General features: G+C 34.1%; 5 protein-coding genes across 5 annotated transcripts; 1 reads left to right on the plus strand and 4 right to left on the minus strand.

Annotated features, from left to right (window-relative positions):
• Nucleotides 1–15: 15 nt before the first annotated feature.
• Nucleotides 16–2,890, minus strand: LOC131665785 (cystathionine beta-synthase-like). Its single transcript, XM_058937902.1, has 6 exons — nt 2,542–2,890; nt 1,922–2,031; nt 1,501–1,850; nt 1,189–1,436; nt 841–1,111; nt 16–775 (listed from the first exon to the last, which is right to left on the minus strand). Exons 1-6 carry the CDS (start codon nt 2,631–2,633, stop codon nt 509–511), a joined length of 1,338 nt encoding a protein of 445 aa, XP_058793885.1. The 5' UTR covers nt 2,634–2,890; the 3' UTR covers nt 16–508.
• Nucleotides 2,891–3,236: 346 nt separating this feature from the next.
• LOC131665833 (protein Hook homolog 3-like) lies at nt 3,237–5,841 on the minus strand. The gene is made up of 3 exons (XM_058937994.1): nt 5,309–5,841; nt 4,118–5,225; nt 3,237–4,045 (listed from the first exon to the last, which is right to left on the minus strand). The coding sequence occupies exons 1-3, from the start codon at nt 5,729–5,731 to the stop codon at nt 3,402–3,404; spliced, it is 2,175 nt and encodes a 724-aa protein (XP_058793977.1). The 5' UTR covers nt 5,732–5,841; the 3' UTR covers nt 3,237–3,401.
• A 381-nt stretch (nt 5,842–6,222) lies between these two features.
• Nucleotides 6,223–7,956, minus strand: LOC131665783 (snurportin-1). The gene is made up of 5 exons (XM_058937900.1): nt 7,469–7,956; nt 7,131–7,395; nt 6,869–7,057; nt 6,400–6,785; nt 6,223–6,337 (listed from the first exon to the last, which is right to left on the minus strand). The coding sequence occupies exons 1-5, from the start codon at nt 7,681–7,683 to the stop codon at nt 6,304–6,306; spliced, it is 1,089 nt and encodes a 362-aa protein (XP_058793883.1). The 5' UTR covers nt 7,684–7,956; the 3' UTR covers nt 6,223–6,303.
• A 287-nt stretch (nt 7,957–8,243) lies between these two features.
• LOC131665782 (protein Hook homolog 3-like) lies at nt 8,244–11,000 on the plus strand. The gene is made up of 3 exons (XM_058937899.1): nt 8,244–9,181; nt 9,250–10,363; nt 10,444–11,000. Exons 1-3 carry the CDS (start codon nt 8,759–8,761, stop codon nt 10,998–11,000), a joined length of 2,094 nt encoding a protein of 697 aa, XP_058793882.1. The 5' UTR covers nt 8,244–8,758.
• Nucleotides 11,001–11,994: 994 nt separating this feature from the next.
• Nucleotides 11,995–13,829, minus strand: LOC131665784 (dehydrodolichyl diphosphate synthase complex subunit DHDDS). Its single transcript, XM_058937901.1, has 5 exons — nt 13,134–13,829; nt 12,892–13,053; nt 12,662–12,810; nt 12,332–12,516; nt 11,995–12,266 (listed from the first exon to the last, which is right to left on the minus strand). Exons 1-5 carry the CDS (start codon nt 13,292–13,294, stop codon nt 12,015–12,017), a joined length of 909 nt encoding a protein of 302 aa, XP_058793884.1. The 5' UTR covers nt 13,295–13,829; the 3' UTR covers nt 11,995–12,014.
• Between the last annotated feature and the right edge of the window lie 689 nt (nt 13,830–14,518).

Below are 14,518 nucleotides of genomic sequence, written 5' to 3' on the forward strand. Positions count from 1 at the left end.
ATATAATACATTTGATTTGCCTTCAAATTGTGAAATATGTCAAGCTTTTGTTAACTTTGAACGTTGAAACATAAAAAGATTATCACAGTGTATAAATAATCAATGAGCTATTCATCGTTAGTTAATGAGCATTGTGCGAAGTAATATAATCATTTTCCATTCGATTCTAGTTTAAGAAAAATTAGGCAATGAAAAGGAAAAGAAGATACATAAGATCACACTTTTCTCAAAGTAATTTTTAGTTGGAAAAATAAAAAATTTCTTGTATTAAAATAAATCGTTTCATGCTCTACATGCATACATGCAAAATAAACAATTACATCGTTTGCTAACATTACCGTTCACAATTCGATTATTTGCGCTGAGAAACATAATTGAATAGATCATTTTGTGTTACAATTCCAACGAGAGAATCATTATTATTTTCATCGTAGACAACAGCGTACAATGAATGTTCAATAATTCGGGAAAGTCTACCGAGTGTAATCGTCTTGGCAACCCTCTTGAACTATTTAATGAGCGCTTTCATTGCAAGATCAGAGGACTTTATTTCTCCAGATATCAGACCACTTAACAGTTTGTTGCGAGTGACAAAGCCGTTGATACAGCCGTTCTCGTCAACAATGGCTACTCGATGGATGCCTTCTTCTGGCAGCAGTGTCAGAGCTTTTTCACAAGTCGAGTCATTCGGTAGAACAATAGGTTTATTTAGAGATATTTCAGAAACCGGTAAATCCCACCACCATTCATTAGTTTTCAACGGTTTCGGTGGATCCTAAAATCAAAATTGTAGATTTTCACAATTGAAAACCGCGACAAGTTATTTATAAAAAAAATTACCAGGAAATTTTTCCATTCCATCCACGAATCGGCAACAAACTGGGTCATGTAATTGTAAATGGTATCTGGTAAAATGACCACCACGCGTTTGTTCGCAGGCAAATCTTTGGCGACATTCAATGCTGCCGATAAAGCAGCCCCGCTACTCCCACCGCAAAGTAAGCCTTCCTGTTTGCTCAATTCTCTAGCTAAATTCAGACATTCCTTTTGCTCGGTGTTTACTTGCATATCCACGATATTAAGATCCGTGGTTGTTGCGACAAAGCTTATTCTATTTAATGAATAATATAATATTTCATCGACATGAATAACCAATTTAGAAAAAATCCATGAAAAAAATCAACAAACCCAATGCCTTCGACATGATGTATTTGATCCTCAGGATCCAAGCATTTATTATCACGAAAGGATCTTGTAGGGGAGGCTACTATAATTTTTGTACTCGGCGATAGTTCTCGAAATTTCCGTCCGATTCCAGTGATGGTTCCACCAGTTCCGATACCTCCAACCAAATAATCAATCTTGCCATTACATTGTTCCCAAATCTCGATAGAGGTCTGATTGTAATGAACCAACGGGTTGTCTGGATTGGCAAACTGACAAAAGAAAAATAATTGTAGTTTTAACATTCGAGTTCAGCTAACAGCACTTGCTGCTGACCTGATCGAGGATCACGCTGTTGGGAGTTTCTCTTTGCAATGTTTGAGCAACTCCGAATGGACCTTCAGGGCCATCCCATGCAGCATCAAATCGACTGCGTACTATTTTGGCGCCTAAGGCTTGCGCAATACGACTTTTCTCTTCGGAAAACCTCTCAGGCATAACTATGATACACGGATAGCCCCCTGCAGCGGCTGCGAGCGCTAAACCTACTCCTGTGTTACCACTTGTCGGTTCAATTATCGTACAGCCTGGTCTCAAAATACCCCTTTTTTCGGCGTTCTCGATCATACTGAACGCGATTCGGTCCTTCACTGAACCTCCTGGATTCATAAATTCACATTTCGCGACTTGACAATAGAAAATCGTTAGTATTAGTTGAGCATTTGTCATTCAACGCATTCGTAACTATGACACTTACACACTTCACAATTGATTCCATAGCTTTTCGGTAGGCGATTGAGCTTGACCATCGGCGTCTGTCCAATTGCATGCAGAATATTTGGCATGACATTTTTCCAATCGGTCGGTCTACGAAAATATATTTTTATTCGATTGTCAAAATTTAATATTACTGTTTAAGTCCCACATTAAATAAGCATGGGATCAAAAATAATAATAACAATAATAATTTGAACCCATACAGAATTGTCTACCAAAATCCTACGTGGAATCCTATGAGATTTTCATGCGTTTATCATATGGATAATTATGATGATGATGCGGTAATCTCTTTTATTATTACATTTATGTATGAGAAAAAATTTTCTCTTTGCGAAATTGGAAACAATATGTACGCAATGTTTAAAAATGAATTGGCGTCAAAGTGTTATTGACGTGTCAATTTAATACAATTCATAAGCTTACGTCGATTTAGTTGTTCTGATTGTAAATAATTGATGAACTGTATCGAAAATTATGTGTACTACACGATTCCAGCTGTTTTTCATTGTATCAAACTTATTTTTATCTCCGCCAATGAATGGTCCGGCCAACACTTTAATTGGAAATACGTAAATTCAGATTGTATTTGATACTTACTGTCTACAAGTGACGCGATGAGGACTGTCTGCTGCATTAGGCTTCCACGTGCATTTGCTTGCTCTGTCGGGTCTATTAAATTCAAACTCCATTTCTCTCAACTAGTTGAAAATACGATTGATCGAGTGTTATTTCAGCGACGTATATAAGTTCATGTAAATAGTAAAAAGAGACAGCTGTAATCTTCTCAATTAGCAACAGGTCGGAGATTTGAATAACAATCAAGTGGTAGTGACAACAATTTAGCCCAGGCACGGGCAGTACTGATTCTTGAACTATAAATAAATCCTTCGGCTCACTTTAATCGGCAAACAATGACGTTCTTATACGAATGGCAGTCATAGGGCCTTCTCACAACGATTCTGACACTATGAAAATGACTTGAATTCTGACGCCTGGCAATAGTTCTGACTACCGAAAATGTATGGCGCCACCATAGCTGCTCAAACAAAGTATAGTTCAATGAATGAACTTCAATCATTAATTGAACTCACATTGTACGAAACCGTACTTTCAAAATGACAATGTGGTCATTACGCTTTTATTTAGGCGCGTATGTATGTAATAAGATTTATTGCTGTTGAAGGTTTTCGATAAAATTAAATCTCGAAAAAACGACGAACTAATATTCACCAAACTCAATGACTGTTTTAATTTTGGATAAAATTGTTGTTTTAAAAAATGTATCCTTTTTATTCAACCAAATTTTATAGTTACTTTTAGATGCAAAATATATTGATGCGACGGTTGATTCATTTCAATGGTTTGTCTTACAATGATGCATTAAAGAATATTACGAATTATCAATAATATGTAATTTACAAGATATTTCTCATGAATATCTAATAATATCGAGCGATTCAAATAAACTGTGCAGTGGAAGATGTCGACAATTTCCTCGGAGTAGGCGCTCTCTGCATAGTCATAAATGAAGGATTAGAATTGGCGCTATTTGCCAGAATCTTCTCATCCATGATATCCCGATACTTCGTGAATCCGAAATTGTAGAATGCCGTGATCATCATATTTTCTTCTTGTGCTTTGACAGCTTTCGTGCTTTCATCGTTTTGTAAAGCAGCGATATTTTCTTTCTCTTGAAATGTGCTGTCTCGCGCCGCTACTTTCGCTCGTTTGGCACTTTCGATCATTTGTTTCTTCTCTGCATTAATCTTCTGTCTCAATTGGGATAAAGAAAGTAAACTCAAACTGCTAACTTGTTCTCTTGGATCGAGGATTTTTAATACTGATTTTGCTTTGTCCACGTAACGCTTGTAGCGTTCTTCCAAAACCGACAATTCTCGTTCTTTTTTCAATAGATGCTCTTGTAGTACGATGACTTGTCGTTTTTGCAGCTGTACTTCGTTTTCGCACTCCTCGCTGTGCGCGGTCAGACGCTTGTACTCGGCTTGCAATCGGTCAACGTTGTCCTGCACAATTTGGATTTTCTGCTGTTCTTTTATCGACTCCGACATTTGGTTTCTTTGCAACTCCTCGAGTTTGTTCTCTGTAAATCGCAGTAAAAATTAACCGTATTCATTTTTACATAGCTACCTTGGAAATAATAAAGCGCACTTACCTAAATCCGTGATTTTATGATTAGCCTTTCGATTTTGCGCTCTAAGTTCATTAATTCTCTCCTCGGAATCATCCAATAAAGTTTGCCTTGGCAATTTATCTTCAGCTTTTTTCTGTTGGTTTAACTTCAGTATTTTATTCTCCTGTTGAAGAAGCTCAAGTTTTTTCTTGACCGATGGTGGTATAAAATCTGTACTGGCAACTACCTCCTCATTACTCACGTACATTATATTTTCCGTTGTAATAAGTTGATTGCATCTTAGCTCTTCGTTTGTTTCTTTCAGTGTGCTACACTCTATGATTACTCTATCTGTTTCGCGTTTAGCAGAGTCCAACTCAGTTTCGAGTTTCTTCATTTCAAATTCAAGATTGTCGCATTTATTTATTTGCTTGTCCAGGTTGTCATAAGCTTCAGTTAACTGTTTTTTACATAATTCCAAGTGACTTTTTAGCAGACTATTTGTTTTGACTTCTTCCTCGTAGTCAAGTTTATTCCTTAAAAATTCTGCGTTTTTATCTTCCAAAATTTTCACTTGTTTCTTTAATTTACTGAAATCTTCCATTTTTTTCTTATAAGACTCAATCGTCGATTCGTATATCAGCACTTTGTCCGCAGTTTCGCGCAACGCGTCCACTTCGTCTTTCAAAATCCGTGACTCTTCCGCAGATTTTTTAAACTCCAGGTGTTTTCTTTGCAGTTCTATTCTGTCCTTCTGCAATATATCTATTTTCGACAAATAATTGTCTCGCGACGTTTCCAACTTGTAAATGTTATCTTTCAACATTTCTACTTGCTTTTGAACCTCAAATAATTTTTGGTGCGTCTTTACAGCATCACTTTCTACATTTTGAAGCTCTGACAATCTTAACTGCAATCTATTATTTTGCGAGTGGAAGGTACTGTTTTCCTCTTGTAAAATGCAAAGTTGCTGATCTAATGCGGTACACTTGTAAGATAATTGATCGTTCTGTTCTTTAGCAGCTTGCAATTCGTCTAATAATAATTTCTGCTGAGTTCTGTCATTCTCATCCAAGAATTCGAAATCAACATTTACGGCCAATCTCCCTTTTATATTTCCCTCCAAATGTTGAATATTTTGCATGATGATCTGTAGTATATAATATAATGTAAATTAAAAAGTCATCACAGAATAATGCCATTCAGAATATAGCTGAAGTTAAATGTCCATACCTGTTGTACCGACTCTTCCAATTCCATAATTCGAATGATGAATTGCTGCTTCTGCTGACAGTTGACAGCGCAGCCCAATACCAATTGTAAAAGTCTCTTTAACTCGTCAACATCGCAATGTTCGCCAATTTTTTGAACGTCAGGTTTAACGTAACCAATCAATTGCTGATTAAGACACTCCACGTAATACTCGATCACAGCTTCTACAATTTTCTTGAGATTGCTAATCTTAATATGCTTGTTGGTGCCCACATTAAATTTGATTCTCGAGTACCATGATGTTGAAAACCATTCTGGTGCGATTTGGGTAAGTGCCTGTGCTAAAGCTACTCCAGTACTTATTTCCTCCACAGTCGAATGTGGAGCTTCCAATTCGAAAGTGTTTAGCCACGTTACCAGGCTTCTCAAATCTTGATCGGTCATTTTTTAAATGTAAACACAAACAGTACACTTTGACAAAAATAATATTTCAAAGTCACAAATATGAAATAACACTATGCACGAATACTTCTCGCAAGAATTGTTTTACTGAGTCTTTTCTTATGAGCTGTCTCACCAAAGATAAAGCCTATCTCGTTCCGCCGATTGATCAATATCTCATATGACCGCGCTATACATTTTTTCAACGCGAGCTAAACGACAGTCAAGATCTTATCGTCTCTCTTTCTCTCTTTACACACACACACACACGCACACACACACACACACAAATGTAACGATATTCAATTCTAAAGTGGAATGTTTAAGGTATTTGTCAAATTATTTCGTGAAAACTGATGATAAAAAGGATTGTAGTGCATTTTTATGAAAATGACATAGAATTGATTTTTGTCATGTAAATTTATATTTATATTTAGTTATAGACAATTACTATTCTTATTCTTTTAGTCATATATTCTAGTCTATTTTATAATTGGTATATTTTATAATAAGTAAGATTTTCTTGTCAATATACATAAATTATAAAAGTCCAATCTCCAAAATAAATTTGGAAATCATTCCATATCTTCTTGCTCTGATTTAGATTGCCTACACAATTATTAGATGATTAAATGATTAAATTTTAAAGAATTTAATGAATTCTATAGTACCTCTTATTGCTTTGCTGTTTCCTCTCTGTTTTCTCTTTTTCTTGTTTAATAACTGTCAATACGTGGTGTTCAAAATTAATGTAATTATTTGGCTTTTCATCATAGGGAGCAGGAACATTCATGCCTAGTACTTCTGGCAGCATATATGGTTTTAACCATACAACCAAAGGCGTTTTGCCACTCGTATAATGAACTTCTTTGTGGTAAAACAATAATCCATCTAAATTCATAGATGCTACAATATTCTCTAAATTAAAATAATTAACTTTATCACAAGATATATTTGGCAACAATTCAAATGCGTAATCATTATATTCCTTTTTTATTATTTTCATTTCGTCCAATTCCTCTATTTGTGATTTTATCCAAAAAAATCTACATTCAGTCTGCAAGAAAATGAAAATTCCAATGTAATCACTCAAAACTTATTGATATTGTGTATTAAATAAATTTTTTATTTTTAATTTACTTCACAATAAAGCATTTCTTGTCTTGACCATGCAAGCACATCTAAAATATAAAAAATTTCCTTCGATTGATCCCAAACACAATCTAATATTGTACAATTATTTTTATAATACATTAGATTGCCTCCTGGAAGAACACTTTTGAACTTTTTTATCAGTTTCCCATTCCTACTGTACAATTTTGTCCCACCCTACAGAAAATAATGTATATTAAAAAACACAAAAAATGAGTAATAATTTTTACTAATATAATTAAATACATACTTTATAAGCTACAACTAGAGATCGCTTCCCTACAGGACAAGGAACCATGATCCATTTCTCTACAAAATCTTGTGGTACTTCAAGCATCCATTCTGATAACATTAACAAATTTGCATACTGCCTGTGCACTTTGTAGAATTTTTTCCTAACTGGATCCACATCCATATCCCGTGAATCTTGTTCAGCTTCTATTTTCTCTTCATTGTCAGAATTAAAAACACCTTCCAGTAGCCCACGCCGAGCATTAATAACTTCATCTCTGTTTCTAAGAGGATCATTGAGATGATTCATGAAAAATTTATTATGGTATAATTATAAATTAAGATATTCAAACTTACTTTTTCTGGTAATGTAATATTCTCTGTCTTCTGATTTCTTGTGGTGTGTCATTGAACTCTAATTCTAACTTAATATTAGTCTTTCTGATTGGCTTTTTATATAATGCAGCTCGTTTATTGTTGCTTTCTGTCTTGTCTATAATATTTGCAAAATTTGAGAATTCAGGTTCTTTCTGACAACTAGCCTCATCTTTAGAACATATAAAAGTTCCCATTTTCACAAACTTATTTTAATTATTCATAAACTCAATTCAATCAAATAGTACAAGATTATCAAATAACATTCATGAAAAGGTAATTTATCAACATTTGTTAGGGTTAAGATTATTTTCCCGTAGTCTGAACTTGTCAGATATATTATTTATTACATTCACTAATTAAATAACTAGATTATTAAATAAACATTCATAGTCGTTATTTATACACAGGGTCCATACTAAATAATATTTGTTTACGTGAAATCAATGTTTATATCTTAGATTTACACGTGACTGCGTAACATGACTCGAGAACCGAATGAAAAATCATCTGTATATAGGACTCTGTGGCAAAGAGCTAAAATGCCGTTGCATTTAATTCAGATAAGTTAAAATTTACAAACTTTTTGGTTGAAAAATTAATAGTTTTATTCATAGAAAATTTAACAACTGCTTATAATATTACAAGATTTTTATTAAATCGAATAATTAGACAGTTCAACTGATTTATTTTATAAAAAATAGTTATCTTAATTTGAAATATTTGCTCACTTCATTACAATAAATTTCAAAATTAATTAACAAAAACAAAATTTCTGTTTGAAATATTAATATTTCCACGCACATACATTGTCAAATTTGATAATTCATTGCAAACACTTTGGCAGCGCCTGTCGGCTGTTTGCCATGGATAACAAAAGCGCATGCTACGATGCCTATATATACGACACTGCGTTACCCAAAACAATAATATCACCCACGTCGTCTGTATCTGTGAAGTTCGTTGAGTCGTCGAGTCGTATTTCACACATTCAACACAGTTCATTCTCTTGGGAACGTGAGAGATAAGCAGATATATAGTATATAAGGACTACATATATTCGTACGTTTTCACCAGAATAATAAATAAAACATTGTATTTTTTGTAATATAACTCTGCGTAATTAAAACGTAAAATGGTGCCTTTTGACGTCTCTCTTGACGTATGCAATAATGCTGTGGCTTTCTCTAGAGCGCGCATTCCTAGGAGTCTGTAAATAAAAATTATTTATGTACTTGTAAACCTCGACGATTTATAGTCTCTGCTACGAAAATGAGTAATCAACAATTAAGCAGCTTAATCAAGTGGTTGAATACGTTTGAGCTTTGTGCTCCACATTCAACTCCAGAAGATATAAGTACAGGAGTGGCAATAGCAGAGGCTCTGGTACAAATTGCTCCGGAATGGTTTACTACCACTTGGCACTCAAAAATCAAATCCGATGTAGGTACCAACAAGCATATTAAGATAAGCAATCTCAAAAAAATTGTAGAAGCTGTGATAGAGTATTACGTAGAATGCTTAAGTCAGCCACTCTCAGGTTATGTTAAGCCTGATGTTCAGAAGATTTCTGAACACTATGACAGTATTGAACTTAAGAAGCTTCTGCAGCTTATACTGGGCTGTGCAGTCAATTGTCATGAAAAACAACATTATATTACTCGTATCATGGGTTTGGAAGAATCAGTACAACAGGTGAATAATTTTAGATGACCTCAATTTTACTTTAACTAGTGTTTTTTGTTAAATTTGTGTATTTGCAGGTCATAATGCAAAGTATTCAAGAGTTGGAAAATAGTGTACATGGACCAAGACTTAGCTTAGGAGCTAGCTTAAATTTTGAATCTTTTGATGCTACAGATGGAACTCAACAGAGGCTGTTAAATGAACTTCAAGCTGCTATTGATGCAAGAGATCAAATAGAGCAAAAATATCATGATTTTCATAAACAACTGACTTTCTTACAAGAAGAAAATCGAACGCTACAAGTTGAAAATAAAAAATTGCAAGAAAGATTGGATGAATTTGAGACTCCTGATGAAAATGGTGCTTCATCAAGCATCAAATATTTTGGACTACGAAAGCAAGTTGAAGCATTGAAAGAAGAAATTTTTAGAGTAGAAACAACGCGAGATGACTACAGATCTAAAGTAGAATTGCTAGAGAAAGAATTGGTGGAGCTGCAGAATAAACAAATTGATCTGCAAAAAACAGCTGATGAAGCTCTCCATCTTAAAGATGAAATTGATGCTCTGAGAGAAACTGCAGATAAAGTTGCCAAGTATGAAGTAACAATTGAATCATACAAAAAAAAGATGGAAGATTTCAGTGATCTTAGAAGACAAGTGAAAATTTTGGAGGACAAAAATACAGAGTACCTCCAGTACAAAGTAGACTACGAAGAGGAAATGAAAAGAATGAGCATTGTAAAGACACACATGGAAGTAGTAAGAAAGCAGCTCGCAGAGGCGACTCTGAAGCTTGATGAGCAGACTAACAAGTGTGATAAATTGGAATTTGAAGCGAAGAAACTTGAGGCACAGTTGAGCGCTGCTCAACGTGAAAGGGACAGGCTAGCTAAAGAACGCGATACTCTAAAAGAGACCAATGAAGAACTCAAATGTACTCAACTAAATAACGTCGAAAACATAACGAATTTAAGTACCGATGAAGCTCTAGTTAATACCGAAATAATTCCACCGGCGATCAAAGAGAAACTGGTACTTTTACAACATGAAAATAAAATGCTAAAACTCAATCAGCAAAAGGGTAACGATGACAAACTGCCTATACAGGCATTGCTGGAAGATTCTGAGGAAAGGATGAAAGCTCTTAGGGATCAAAATCGCCAGGCTAATCAGAGGATAATTGAATTAGGTAAATTTTCTACCCTATTATTTTTAAGTTTAATAAAATAGATTTTCTGATACTAACGCGTTGATTAACTTCATTTACAGAAGCCAAACTTGAAGATATAAAAGGTACTCAAAGCTCAGAATCGAAAACTGAACAAACGAAATTGCATAATTTACAAGAGGAACTGCGTAGATTGCAAGCCGAGTGCGAACGTCTAAGTATGCATAATGAAGAGCGCGAAAGTAGCTTGCAGATGCAAAAACAAAAAGCCGTGTCACTCCAAGAAAATTTGTCTCGCAAAGAAACCGAATTAGCATCATTGGAAGATCGCTACAAGAAGTACGTGGAGAAGGCTAAGAGTGTCATCAAGATGTTAGATCCGAAACAGCAACACAGTACCAATGCTTCCCCCGCAGAATTGGCTGACAAACGAAAGAATATTGAAGATGTCGAGAGATCGTGTAAAGAAGCAAAAATCATTCGAGAGATGGAAGAGAAACTCATGCTTACCGCATTTTACAATTATGGCATGACCAGACAGCGTGATTCCGTTGATCAAAGGCTCGCGGCTTTAAGTTCAGGGCAAGGGCAATCATTTCTTGCCAGGCAGAGACAATCTACTCCAAGAAAAGTCTATACTGTTTACAACTCGAAGTAAATCGCATGACCATCTAGGGTATCAGTAAACATCGTTTTTTAACATTGTTAATACCCCATTTTTCATGTCATTGATATTAATTAAGTCTCACTTTTACATTTACCTTTTTTCAATATTATAATCCACGTCTTGTTTTACTTCTAGATTTTTCTCGCAATACTTTATCAATTATTAAGTCTAATTTTTAAGAATTGATGTAGCTTAAAACACCGCAATTTCAAATAACTCGTGTAAAATAATTTAATAGATATTAACACAGATCTATTTTACTATGTTGATAAATAAAACATTTTATTTAGTTGAAATAAGGAAATTCAATTTTCTGAAGAACGATCTCGAAAGAATAATCTGATTTTTATGTAGTTTTTACTCTTATATTGTCTATACAAATTTGCTGTGAGGTTTCAAAAATGACATCGATCTGTAAAATCATTGTAAATTATTAAAAAATCATATTCTTTTTAGTAACAAATTATTCAGATATAGGATCTGTATTGTACAGCTATAAGTCGGTTTTGTTTTGCAATGTTTCATCGTGATAATTTGTTTCTAATCTGAATTATATAATAATATTACACATGTGGAAAATTCATAATTATACATAATATTGTATAAATTGTCATATTTATTCAATGTGAATTACTGAGCACGTGCAATATTTATACATTAACATTTTTAAAAGCAAATATTTTTTCTCGATCGCACGATTTATACATGGAGTTTGTACAAAGAAAAATGATAAAATCGATTGAAAAATATATATAGATATTTATGATGGAATCATGTAAATTGTAAAAATATATCAATTTTAATTATTTAATGAACTGCATATTTTTTTCATTGGATGAAACCATGAAAAATAAATGTTTTTCGCATCATCCTTCGAAGCCTGCATACCCAAAAAATTATTTTTATTGAATTTTTACGTCTTGGCATTAATTTATACAAATATATTATTTATGTTTAGCACACAGCAATTTAACCCAAGAACTCATTTAAAAATAATCTATATATTCACTTGATCATTGTAGCAGTATTATCATCTTCAAGCTGTAATTCCCTTTGTTTATATAATCTATTAACAAATTTGCTAGTTCGTTCATTTAACTCAGAATCTTTGTTTTGGCTTTTTATTTGTATTATATCACTTTTCACTCTCATAAGATCACTGTAACACCTCTGATAATAAAACACTGCATAGATAAGGTCCCAAGCGCTGAATTCTGGCCAAAGAACTGTTGTAAAATACAGGCAGGTATATGTTGACTGAAAAGAAAATTTCATTTTTAAACAGGCATATAATGCATATTTATCATAATTTCAATACTCACTTGCCACATTAGAAAATCACTAAACCGAACTTCTCCAGAGGTACGGATAAGTAAATCTGGATCTTCAGAATTGTGCGTGTAAAGGCACTTTGACATTAAATCCTCATCTATATCATCTACAGAAATCTCACCACTTTTTACACCTTTAACAACATCTTTCACAGCATTTGTTATTTCATCTCTGGCTGGAATGATTGTCTTCGTTAAAATTTTTTTTTAAATATACATATTAAGAAAAACACTTATATGTGAAAATGATTTTCTTTGTAAATATATAGCTATTGTAATTAGGCCATACAGATAACATTCAAATTATTATAATTTACTTACAAGTATAAGAAAATGCAACATTCAAAATTGCCTTATTGTTGTCCTTAGTAATTTGCATAGCTTCAACCATAAGCTTTCGTACATCTGGAGGTACATAAGATAAATTGCCTATTACTCTAACGCATATACCACGTTCCATCAATTTATCCCTGAAACCAAATGAATATTGTGATGTCTTCTAACAGAAAAGTTTCATAAAAATATTGATACAGATAAAAATAAGTTATTACTTTTCATCCAAAAGTCTTTGAAACTTTTCCTTGGCAAGATCCATAAGATTTCTGACTTCCTCATCAGTTCTTTTGAAATTTTCCAAACTAAATGCATAAACTGTCACTTCTGGAATGCCAAATTCTAAACACCACTGCAGGACTTCCGCAAGTTTATTAAAACTATAACAAAGTCAATAATACATCAGTATTCAGCTGAACACAATGGAAACAAGGAAACAAGTGAATGATGTAATCCTCACCCTTGTTTGTGTCCCTCAATTTTCTCAACTCCAGTCTTTTTTGCATATCTCCTGTTGCCATCCATAATGAAGGCAACATGTTTAGGCACATGTCCAGCTTTTAGCACTTTGATAGCAATAGATTGCAACCAAGTCAGCGAGTTCTTTGCTATCCACGACATTTTATCTGTATCAATTCACGCAAGTCTATCCTTGGAAGCATATGTCTATCTTGATAATAGTCCACTGATGATTTCCTTGCAACAGACATCAAGCAAGATCCATAGAATCCGTTGCTGAAAACTACTAATTCATCAAGAATTCAGAGATTTATCTGTAGCACAGTAAGTGTCAAAATCTTGTAAATACAGTTGTAACAGTGTTTCGTGAAATTTTAGTCACGTTTTAATGCATGCGAAATTAACTCAACTAGGTTGTCACGTGTATTTATCTCGAGCTGTACACTGTATAGCCACCACACCTCCTCTTACTATATACACTCGTCATAGACAGCCAACACCTACTAAAGATCTTCGAGCGTAACGTTTTCGCTTTGACATTAACATTTTTCTCTTTAATGCCTTGCGATCGAAAGTACAAAATCAGTAAAATTCTTTTTTCCCTCGTACATTCTCGTCCGTCACTGTGTACAACAAGGGAAGATGTCTTACGTGTACCGCTCAACCGCGAATGGCACTCGGCCACACGACTCGGCGGTGACTCTGCTCGGCCCCCCTCTCGCCAACACCCCTCGTCTTGGCAATTATATACAAGCACCGCGCCGTTGTCATTCTCTGAAGTCTGACGTGACTATCATAATACGACAATACTTTATGATTTTAAAAAGTTTTATAAAAAAGTTTTAATGTGTATTACTAATTATAGGTAGTATAATTTGCACATATGAGTGAATAAAGGCTCGTTACATTGGTGAAAAATTCTTGGTGATTGTTACGAATAAAAAGAAAAGAACTCAAGACTTTATATTTCCAAACGTAACTTTTGATTTTTCATATATATGATTTATCGATGTAAAAAGTACAGAGCAATATTGGCTATTAATGTGTGTGTGTGTGTATATATATATATCGCAGAAAGTTGACATAATCCGGCCGTCTGCAAACTACCTAGGATAGTCGCATGGAGACTACCGCATGGAGTTTCCATGGACTGTCGTTAAATGAAAGAATGCACCAGTGAAACGACAAATTATTTGTTATCTGTCTAGTTTCGCTTAGGCAGTCTGCAGACTGTCAGCAATTGAAATAGAAAGATCGTCTAATTTAATATAATCTAACCACCGCCTATAGGGTAGTTTGATATTGACATACTGTTTTCGTTTGAAGGATTATGTTGACAAAAGCTATAGTAATCTCATTACCACCCATTTCTCACTTGTTTTAATA

The sequence above is a fragment of the Phymastichus coffea genome, unplaced genomic scaffold, assembly GCF_024137745.1.
Source record: "Phymastichus coffea isolate CEN01 unplaced genomic scaffold, Cenicafe_Pcof_1.1 PCOF00054, whole genome shotgun sequence".
Taxonomy (NCBI): domain Eukaryota; kingdom Metazoa; phylum Arthropoda; class Insecta; order Hymenoptera; family Eulophidae; genus Phymastichus; species Phymastichus coffea.

Coding starts and splice junctions, on each gene's coding strand:
- LOC131665785 (XM_058937902.1), bottom strand. CDS start 2,633: ATGGAGTTTGAATTTAATAGACCCGACAGAGCAAGCAAATGCACGTGG. Junction 2,032..2,541: donor CATCGCGTCACTTGTAGACA/GTAAGTATCAAA, acceptor ATATTTTCGTAG/ACCGACCGATTGGAAAAATG. Junction 776..840: donor TGGAATGGAAAAATTTCCTG/GTAATTTTTTTT, acceptor TTTTGATTTTAG/GATCCACCGAAACCGTTGAA.
- LOC131665833 (XM_058937994.1), bottom strand. CDS start 5,731: ATGACCGATCAAGATTTGAGAAGCCTGGTAACGTGGCTAAACACTTTC. Junction 5,226..5,308: donor TGGAAGAGTCGGTACAACAG/GTATGGACATTT, acceptor TATATACTACAG/ATCATCATGCAAAATATTCA. Junction 4,046..4,117: donor TCATAAAATCACGGATTTAG/GTAAGTGCGCTT, acceptor TGCGATTTACAG/AGAACAAACTCGAGGAGTTG.
- LOC131665783 (XM_058937900.1), bottom strand. CDS start 7,683: ATGGGAACTTTTATATGTTCTAAAGATGAGGCTAGTTGTCAGAAAGAA. Junction 6,786..6,868: donor AAGAAATGCTTTATTGTGAA/GTAAATTAAAAA, acceptor ATTTTCTTGCAG/ACTGAATGTAGATTTTTTTG. Junction 6,338..6,399: donor AAACAGCAAAGCAATAAGAG/GTACTATAGAAT, acceptor ATAATTGTGTAG/GCAATCTAAATCAGAGCAAG.
- LOC131665782 (XM_058937899.1), top strand. CDS start 8,759: ATGAGTAATCAACAATTAAGCAGCTTAATCAAGTGGTTGAATACGTTT. Junction 9,182..9,249: donor TGGAAGAATCAGTACAACAG/GTGAATAATTTT, acceptor GTGTATTTGCAG/GTCATAATGCAAAGTATTCA. Junction 10,364..10,443: donor TCAGAGGATAATTGAATTAG/GTAAATTTTCTA, acceptor CTTCATTTACAG/AAGCCAAACTTGAAGATATA.
- LOC131665784 (XM_058937901.1), bottom strand. CDS start 13,294: ATGTCGTGGATAGCAAAGAACTCGCTGACTTGGTTGCAATCTATTGCT. Junction 12,517..12,661: donor TGTTGCATTTTCTTATACTT/GTAAGTAAATTA, acceptor CAATCATTCCAG/CCAGAGATGAAATAACAAAT. Junction 12,267..12,331: donor GTGATTTTCTAATGTGGCAA/GTGAGTATTGAA, acceptor TTTTCTTTTCAG/TCAACATATACCTGCCTGTA.